The 9,915-nt window shown below is 42.3% G+C and overlaps 1 protein-coding gene across 1 annotated transcript; it reads left to right on the plus strand.

Annotated features, from left to right (window-relative positions):
* The first annotated feature begins 984 nt into the window (after positions 1–984).
* Positions 985–6,561, plus strand: LOC106602047 (ATP synthase peripheral stalk subunit d, mitochondrial). The gene is made up of 6 exons (XM_014194496.2): positions 985–1,100; positions 1,885–2,020; positions 2,353–2,449; positions 3,682–3,753; positions 4,172–4,234; positions 6,237–6,561. The coding sequence occupies exons 2-6, from the start codon at positions 1,899–1,901 to the stop codon at positions 6,366–6,368; spliced, it is 486 nt and encodes a 161-aa protein (XP_014049971.1). The 5' UTR covers positions 985–1,100; positions 1,885–1,898; the 3' UTR covers positions 6,369–6,561.
* Positions 6,562–9,915: the final 3,354 nt, after the last annotated feature.

The following is a 9,915-nucleotide window of genomic DNA, read 5'->3' on the forward strand; positions in this document are numbered from 1 at the left end:
GTTAAAGCAACAAAATAAACAAAGGCTTTACAATCATGGTGAAAACTTGGAGAAATGTTGAGGTTAGGTGAGTTAAGATCGTCCTAAAAGTCAGAGTAAACAGAGAGAATGTTGCCACTTTAGTACGTCTTTATTCATATTCCACATCAGATCTAGAGAATGTTCCATGTGGTCTATATTAAAGGGCACTTCATTTAATATAACAAGCTCTTAAAATGAAATATATTGGTGCACAATTTCTACAAAAAATATAAAGGGGAAGTTGCCTCTCTTAAGCAACCCGTTCTACCAGCCTATTAAAAAACAGGACAGACTAATTGACGCCACTTCGATACAAAGTGATTTTCCTAGCAGGTTAGTTTGAGCATTTCTGCTAACCCTTTTCATAGACCTAACCTCATTCTCCTAACCTGCCCCTTAAGTTTTCCTAACCTGCTACGAAAAAGTGAAAAGACTGTTTCCCATTATATGATATCCTAAAATCCTTTCACTCATTCAATTGGGCCTCTTTGTTCAAAAGACAGGGCAGGGAAGTGAACCCAGGTCCATGGCGAGAAAGGCAAACACCCTATAGGGTTATAGGGTTAACCCACTTGGTGGGAATTGTTGTGAGGATCGCTACAATGCCCCCTCTGAACGGAAAGGCGTGTTCCTGTGCTTCGACTACTCAGCCCTTCACACGTCCGGGCCGTGCAATATGATGGCCTCCCACTTCTGACACCAATGTAGCGAACAGCAGGGAAGCGAAGCAGGGTCGCTGGCTTGAAAAGCAAACTCCCTACGCAGCAGGCCAATAGGGTAATTCTTGACTAAGCAAATACAAAAGATAGGATAACTGTCATACTTCTGTCAGAAAGTGGTGACAGGTACAGTTTAGAGATGGAAACACTATTTCAAAAAGTATCTTTGATATATATATGAAGTGTTCTGATCAAGTGTTCTGATCAATCTGCTGTGTAATAAGTGCAATACGCCAGCAGGCGGCAGCACCCCAAATCCACGCTGTAGTTTCTCGTTGAGATTTATTTTTATTTTTTATTGCTGTCACTTCCGTGTCCGGTGAACCATCTTCACATTTGGAACAACTTGTTCACTGTACGGTATGTTCTATCTTCAAATGGCATCTAAACGTCAACATTTTTATGTTTGCATTGTATATTCTATTAAAACAGATGATAAAGTTTGATATAAAAAAAACTCGAATTCTGTTTGGTCGACGATTGGTTGATATCCACTGCAGCTGGGCTCTGACCTTGCAGTGTTGGCTAGCCAACAAACGTTAACTAGCTAACTGCTAGACCTTCAGCGGACTTTTGCTCTTTGAACGTAAAATATGATTTTGTATGTCTACAATATGCTAAATAAGCTGATATAGCTAAATATAAAATATCCACTTAGCTACATTGTTGGATTGTAGTAGCTAGTCAAAGCTAAGGACTATTTGCTAGTTAGCCTAGCCTACTAGCTTGAGAGCTAGCTAAAACGTTAACCAGCTTGCCATCTGTCAGCAAACATGAGTTTGGCGCTGTCAGAACTTATATTGGCTTTTTTGTGTTGGTTAGGACTCCGATCAGTTAGCCAGATAATGGCTACATCTCTAACATTAGCCACTACATGACCGTGTTTTTGAGGAGTCAGGCTAGCTAGTTTCTCTATCTCAGTGCACTGCCAGTCAAATTGTCACCTGTGTGTGACCGGAACCTGCCTGATCAAGGGTGGTCATGACATGTCATGCATTGGCGTGCAGTAGGACATGCATGTACCATCCATCCCCGCAAGTGTCTTTTAACGGTTTCCTTCTTTCATGTTATGATCTGTATCTCTTGTGGGTTTTAGCAGCTATATTGAATGACTTTTATTGACCCTTTTTCCAATCTTTGACAGACACAGACAGAAAGATGGCTGGGAAACGTGCGGCATTGAAAGCCATTGACTGGTTGGCCTTTGCAGAGAGGGTTCCCCCCAACCAGAGGGCCATGTTCAACAACCTCAAGACTCGCTCAGATGCCATCGGTGCCAAGTATGTAGCCAACCCAGAGTTAACATTTAGGCCTTGTTCATGACTAGCACTTCAGAGCCAGCCAATAGAGGTCAAACTTTCACTTGCATTGATGTCAATGGAAAAATGAGGAAAACATTTTTAGGATTCTCCCTTCTAGCTATTTATATGCCTATGTGAAAGGCGTGTAGTTGGAATTGAATTACAAAGTATTGTCAACCAAGACACAGGTTGCTGCAAAGTGAGTGGGTCTTGTACATACATGTTAGTGTAAATGAAAATCTCCACAAACTCCCACAATTATTGTTTTATAAGTGACATCAATGAGCTGTTGTTGATGGCTCTGTCTACAGGCTGTCCTCTCTGCCAGAGAAGCCTGTTACCATCGACTGGAGCTTCTACAAGACCAATGTGGCCAGAGCCGGCATGGTGGCTGAGTTTGAATCCAAGGTGAGATCCTAAGGCCTGTGATGAGTTTTATATGAGCTGTACCTGGGAAAATAAAGTTACACACTTAACTATACTGAACAAAAATATAAACGTTCCATGCAAAATGTTAACGATTTTACTGAGTTACAGTTCATATAAGGAATTCAGTCAATTTAAATGAATTCATTAGGCCCTAATCTAGGTATTTCACATGACTGGCCAGGGGCATAGGCCCACCCGCTTGGGAGACGGCCAGCTAATCAGAATGAGTTTTTACCCCACAAAAGGGCTTTATTATAGACAGAAATTATCCGAGGTTTCATCAGCTGTCTGGGTGGCAGGCCTCAGACAATCCCACAGGTGAAGAAGCCTGATGTGGATGTCCTGGTATGTAGTATTCTGTCCACTGTGTGGTACTGTAACACTGGTTCAGTCACAACAATATTAGTCTGGTATGTAGTATTCTGTCCACTGTGTGCTGTAACACTGGTTCAGTCACAACATAACTAAGTTGTTTCAGAGTAGAACATGTCATCATCGGTCCCTATCATACATCAGTGTGATTATTATGATGAAAAACGTTCTTGAACCAGGGATGGTTCTGGAACTTCATGCTTCAATCAATCAAATGTCTTTATATTAGTGTTTTCAAGATACCAGTATCGCAATACTAGGAAGCCAAGGAAACTACATGAAGCGGTCAACATTTCTTGAGGAAAACAGTCCTAATGTTGCCTTTTTTTATTTAACCTTTTATTTAACTAGGCAAGTCAGTTAAGAACAAATTCTTATTTACAATGACTGCCTACCCAGTTAAGAACAAATTCTTATTTACAATGACTGCCTACCCCGGCCAAACCCTAACTTGGAATGGATCCAGGGTCTGTAGTAACGGCTCTAGCACTGAGATGCAGTGCCTTAGACTGTTGCGCCACTCTGGAGTCCATATGTTGTCCCCCAGAGTCACATTTGTTTATTTTGCAAGCTATAGCACACGATAGTTTATATACAGTAGGTTTTAAAGGACCATAGTGTTTAGTCTGCTTCGTGTTTTATTTTATCCAAGGAAAATTTGGTATCGTAGTATCGCAATACTGGTATTATGACGACACAAATTTATGTAGCTCTTTCTACAACAACATTAGTCCCAAAGTGCTTAACAGTTAGTATTGGTCTGTTCTCATTCCTCTCCCCATCTCTCCTCCTGTCCTCATCTCACCCCCTCTCTTCTCGCCCTCTCCTGTCCTCCTCAGTTCTCATCCCTGACCATCCCTGAGCCCAAGGACACAGCCACAGCTGCCATCAACGCACAGGAGGCAGAGGCGGTGAGTAGTAGCTCTGGGTTAAACGTTACTGTGCAGAATGACTCTTCACTGTACTGATTCAGAATGACTCTTCACTGTACTGATTCAGGATGACTCTTCACTGTACTGATTCAGGATGACTCTTCACTGTACTGATTCAGGATGACTCTTCACTGTACTGATTCAGGATGACTCCTCACTGTGCTCCAGTTCATTCCTGTATTAATATTACAGGAGCTAGCTAATTAATAAAACATGAAATGTGTATTATGGCACTTTGACACAGACACTGTTATGTTGTGTTGTTCTCTGTCCTGGAGGAAGTGGTGATGAATGAGCTCAGAGTTCCATTTCAAGAGGTAACGCCTCATTATGCAGAGCACTCACTGCTCTTGATGCTTCCTTCATTGTTAATGGTTTTCTTTCTTCTTTGTTTCAGAACAAAGCTGCTGTTGCCTACGTGGAGGCTTCCAAAGCTCGTATCGGCCAGTACGAGAAGGAGGTGAGTTACACACACGCCACTCCAAACCACACACACTCCCCTACACCCGGATTTCCCTAGAATTTCTCTTCATATTTCAGGATATTAGTACACAGTCAGCAGTAGACCCCCTGAGAAAAACTCCACTATTTAGAGACATGTACAGTACCAGTCAAAAGTTTGGACACACCTACTCATTCAAGGGTTTTTCTTTATTTTACTGTTTTCTACATTGTAAAAATATATTTTCGTTTGTTTAACACTTTTTTTGTTTACTACATGATTCCATATGTGTTATTTCATAGTGTTGATGTCTTCACTATTTTTCTACAATGTAGAAAATTGTAAAAATAAAGAAAAACCCTTGAATGAGTAGGTGTGTCCAAACTTTTGACTGGTACTGTAGTTGTGGCCAAAGGTTTTGAATGACACAAATATTAATTTTCCCAGTCTGCTGCCTCAGTTTGTATGATGGCAATTTGCATATACCCCAGAATGTTATGAAGAGTGATCAGATGAATTGCAATTAATTGCAAAGTCCCTCTTTGCCATGCAAATGAACTGAATCCCCCAAAAAAACATTTCCACTGCATTTCAGCCCTGCCACAAAAGGACCAGCTGACATCATGTCGGTGATTCTCTCGTTAACACAGGTGTGAGTGTTGACGAGGACAAGGCTGGAGATCACTCTGTCATGCTGATTGAGTTCGAATAACAGACTGGAAGCTTCAAAAGGAGAGTGGTGCTTGGAATCATTGTTCTTCCTCTGTCAATCATGGTTACCTGCAAGGAAACACGTGCCATCATCATTGCTTTGCACAAAAAGGGCTTCACAGGCAAGGATATTGCTGCCAGTAAGATTGCACCTAAATTAACCATTTATCAGATCATCAAGAACTTCAAGGAGAGCAGTTCAATTGTTGTGAAGAAGGCTTCAGGGCGCCCAAGAAAGTCCAGCAAGCGCCAGAAGCGTCTCCTAAAGTTGATTCAGCTGCGGGATCGGGTCACCACCAGTACAGAGCTTGCTCAGGAATGGCAGCAGGCAGGTGTGAGTGCATCTGCACGCACAGTGAGGCGAAGACTTTTGGAAGAGCAGCAAAGAAGCCACTTCTCTCCAGGAAAAACATCAGGGACAGACTGATATTCTGCAAAAGGTACAGGGATTGGCCTGCTAAGGACTGGGGTAAAGTCAATTCTCTGATGAATCCCCTTTCCGATTGTTTGGGGCATCCAGAAAAAAGCTTGTCCGGAGAAGACAAGGTGAGCGCTACCATCAGTCCTGTGTCATGCCAACAGTAAAGCATCCTGAGACCATTCATGTGTGGGGTTGCTTCTCAGCCAAGGGAGTGGGCTCACTCACAATTTTGCCTAAGAACACAGCCATGAATAAAGAATGGTACCAACACATCCTCCGAGAGCAACTTCTCCCAACCATCCAGGAACAGTTTGGTGACGAACAATGCCTTTTCCAGCATGATGGAGCACCTTGCCATAAGGCAAAAGTGATAACTAAGTGGCTCGGGGAACAAAACATCTATATGTTGGGTCCATGGCCAGGAAACTCTCCAGACCTTAAGCCCATTGAGAACTTGTGGTCAATCCTCAAGAGGCGGGTGGACAAACAAAAACCTGCAAATTCTGACAAACTCCAAGCATTGATTATGCAAGAATGGGCTGCCATCAGTCAGGATGTGGCCCAGAAGTTAATTGACAGCATGCCAGGGCGCAAAGTATTTGACACTTATGAAATGCTTGTAATTATACTTCAGTATTCCATAGTAACATCTGACAAAAATATCTAAAGACACTGAAGCAGCAAACATTGTGAAATTAATATTTGTGACATTCTCAAAACTTTTGGCCACGACTGTAGTATTCTTCTCTCTGTTGATCCACCTTCCTCTCCCAGTATTTAGAGACATGTAGTTCTCTTCTTCTCTCTGATGATCCACCTTCCTCTCCCAGTATTTAGAGACATGTAGTTCTCTTCTTCTCTCTGTTGATCCACCTTCCTCTCTTCCAGCTGGAGAAGTTCCAGAACATGATTCCCTTCGACCAGATGACCATCGATGATCTGAACGACACGTTCCCTGAGACCAAGCTGGACAAGGAGAAGCACCCGTACTGGCCCCACAAGCCCATCGCTGAGCTGTAAACTGGCCCTCAGAACTTTCTCTAAATAATATTCTACTTTCCTCTGATGAAAGGTTGTATAGTGTCCTATGTATAAAGTCAAGTCCTGTTTCATCTACAAAGACAGTTTGTGAAATAACTGCTTATTGTTATTGAGCAACTGAGTAAGGTCATCTGGTCCTTTTGAATGGAAATAAACATTGATGGAAATTGAATATGATTTGTGTTATTTTGTGTAATGTTTATTTAACAAAATACTTAATGGGTTATAGTAGTTCAAACTATTTTGCGAGGGCACAATTTATGTTCATCAACTCATGTGAAATGATTTTCCATAATCACTTAGGATGTTTAGAGTAAAGGAATATCCTGATGGTTTGTGTTGATTCAGTAATATAGGACTGTTGTTTTAGGCTATAGCAGACGTACTGTTAGTTTCTGTTGGACAATCCTCTCCGCTGTCCATCTGTCCAAGTGAGTTCCCTCCAGAGAAGATCCCACCATCTCCTGGGAAGCAGGAAGGAAATCCGATGGTGCTTTGTGTTGATTCACTAACATACAGTATAACTGTTGGACAGCATATAGACAATGTCTAACAATGGGCATGTCCCAAATTCCACCTATTCCTGATACAGTGCCCTACTTTTGACCAGAGCCCTATGGCACCCTATTCCCTATATAGTGCACTACTTTTGACTGGGGCTCTTGTCAAAAGTAGTGCACTATATAGGGAATAGTGTGCTATTTGGGATGTAGCCACTAATGAGACTGGTATACATTAGGGCACATCTCTCCCCTCCTACAACTGTACTGGTTTCATCCCCTGGTGACTTTTATTTGGAGAGACTCTAAATGACTTGTCTGTGTCAATCCAACTCCCTAGTCATGGGAAGAGGTCTTGTTTCCTGTCCTCTGGGTTTTCTCATGTCTACAGGTAGGTAGCCATGATCTTCCTCTCAGGTGTGACGGGCCTAGTTCAGAAACAACCCCCACCCATTCTCCCATGACTTTCTTAATCCTTTCAAATCTACATCTGTGTACCAAATGGCATCCTAATCCCTTTCTAGTGCTCTACTCTTCTTGACCAGAGCCCTGTGGGTCCTGATGAAAAGTATCCCACTAAATAGGGAACCATTTCAGGCACAGCCAAGACGTGCCAAGGTGGTATGGGCTAGATGTTTCTGGACAGGGCAATCCCCTCTTATGTTCTGATGACTATAGGAAAACCCAGTGTTGTCTGTGTTCTGATGACTATAGGATGACACATTGTTGTCTCAGTGTTCTGATGACTATAGGATGATTCAGTGTTCTGATGACTATAGGATGACACATTGTTGTCTCAGTGTTCTGATGTCTATAGGATGACCCAGTGTTCTGATGACTATAGGATGATCCAGTGTTCTGATGACTATAGGATGACCCAGTGTTCTGATGACTATAGGATGACCCAGTGTTCTGATGACTATAGGATGACACATTGTTGTCTCAGTGTTCTGATGTCTATAGGATGACCCAATGTTGTCTCAGTGTTGTGATGACTATAGGATGATCCAGTGTTCTGATGACTATAGGATGACCCAGTGTTCTGATGACTATAGGATGACCCAGTGTTCTGATGACTATAGGATGACACATTGTTGTCTCAGTGTTCTGATGACTATAGGATGATCCAGTGTTGTCTCAGTGTTCTGATGTCTATAGGATGACCCAATGTTATCTCAGTGTTCTGATGACTATAGGATTACCCAGTGTTCTGATGACTATAGGATGTCCCAGTGTTGTCTCAGTGTTCTGATGACTATAGGATGACCCAGTGTTCTGATGACTATAGGATGACCCAGTGTTCTGATGACTGTAGTGTTCTGATGGCTATAGGATGTCCCAGTGTTGTCTCAGTGTTCTGATGACTATAGGATGATCCAGTGTTGTCTTAGTGTTCTGATGACTATAGGATGATCCAGTGTTCTGATGACTGTAGGATGACCCAGTGTTGTCTCAGTGTTCTGATGACTATAGGATGACCCAGTGTTGTCTCAGTGTTCTGATGACTATAGGATGACCCAGTGTTCTGATGACTATAGGATGATCCAGTGTTCTGATGACTATAGGATGATCCAGTGTTGTCTCAGTGTTCTGATGACTATAGGATGACCCAGTGGTCTGATGACTATAGGATCATCCAGTGTTGTCTCAGTGTTCTGATGACTATTGCATGACCCAGTGTTGTGTCAGTGTTCTGATGACTATAGGATGATCCAGTGTTCTGATGACTATAGGATGACCCAGTGTTCTGATGACTATAGGATGATCCAGTGTTCTGATGACGGTAGGATGATTCAGTGTTCTGATGACTATTGGATGACCCAGTGTTGTGTCAGTGTTCTGATGACTATAGGATGACTCAGTGTTCTGATGAGTATAGGATGATCCAGTGTTCTTATGACAACAGGATGACTCAGTGTTCTGATGACTATAGGATGACCCAGTGTTCTGATGACTATAGGATCATCCAGTGTTGTCTCAGTGTTCTGATGACTATAGGATGACTCAGTGTTCTGATGACTATAGGATGATCCAGTGTTCTGATGACTATAGGATGACCCAGTGTTCTGATAACTATAGGATGATCCAGTGTTCTGATGACTATAGGATGATCCAGTGTTGTCTCAGTGTTCTGATGACTATAGGATGACCCAGTGGTCTGATGACTATAGGATCATCCAGTGTTGTCTCAGTGTTCTGATGACTATAGGATGACTCAGTGTTCTGATGACTATTGGATGACCCAGTGTTGTGTCAGTGTTCTGATGACTATAGGATGATCCAGTGTTCTGATGACTATAGGATGACCCAGTGTTCTGATGACTATAGGATGATCCAGTGTTCTGATGACGATTGGATGATTCAGTGTTCTGATGACTATTGGATGACCAAGTGTTGTGTCAGTGTTCTGATGACTATAGGATGACCCAGTGTTCTGATGACTATAGGATGACCCAGTGTTGTCTCAGTGTTCTGATGACTATAGTATGACTCAGTGTTCTGATGACTATAGGATGATCCAGTGTTGTCTCAGTGTTCTGATGACTATAGGATGACTCAGTGTTCTGATGACTATAGGATGATCCAGTGTTCTTTTGACTACAGGATGACTCAGTGTTCTGATGACTATAGGATGACCCAGTGTTCTGATGACTATAGGATAATCCAGTGTTGTCTCAGTGTTCTGATGACTATAGGATGACTCAGTGTTCTGATGACTAGAGGATGATCCAGTGTTCTGATGAATATAGGATGACTCAGTGTTCTGATGACTATAGGATCATCCAGTGTTGTCTCAGTGTTCTGATGACTATAGGATGATCCAGTGTTCTGATGACTATAGGATGACCCAGTGTTGTCTCAGTGTTCTGATGACTATAGGATGATCCAGTGTTCTGATGACTATAGGATGACCCAGTGCTGTGTCAGTGTTGTGATGACTATAGGATGACCCAGTGTTCTGATGACAATAGGATGATCCAGTGTTGTCTCAGTGTTCTGATGACTATAGGATGACTCAGTGTTCT

Source organism: Salmo salar, chromosome 03 (genome assembly GCF_965601325.2).
Source record: "Salmo salar chromosome 03, fSalSal1, whole genome shotgun sequence".
In the NCBI taxonomy this organism is placed as follows: Eukaryota; Metazoa; Chordata; class Actinopteri; order Salmoniformes; family Salmonidae; genus Salmo; species Salmo salar.

Coding starts and splice junctions, on each gene's coding strand:
- LOC106602047 (XM_014194496.2), top strand. CDS start 1,899: ATGGCTGGGAAACGTGCGGCATTGAAAGCCATTGACTGGTTGGCCTTT. Junction 2,450..3,681: donor TGGCTGAGTTTGAATCCAAG/GTGAGATCCTAA, acceptor TGTCCTCCTCAG/TTCTCATCCCTGACCATCCC. Junction 4,235..6,236: donor TCGGCCAGTACGAGAAGGAG/GTGAGTTACACA, acceptor CCTCTCTTCCAG/CTGGAGAAGTTCCAGAACAT.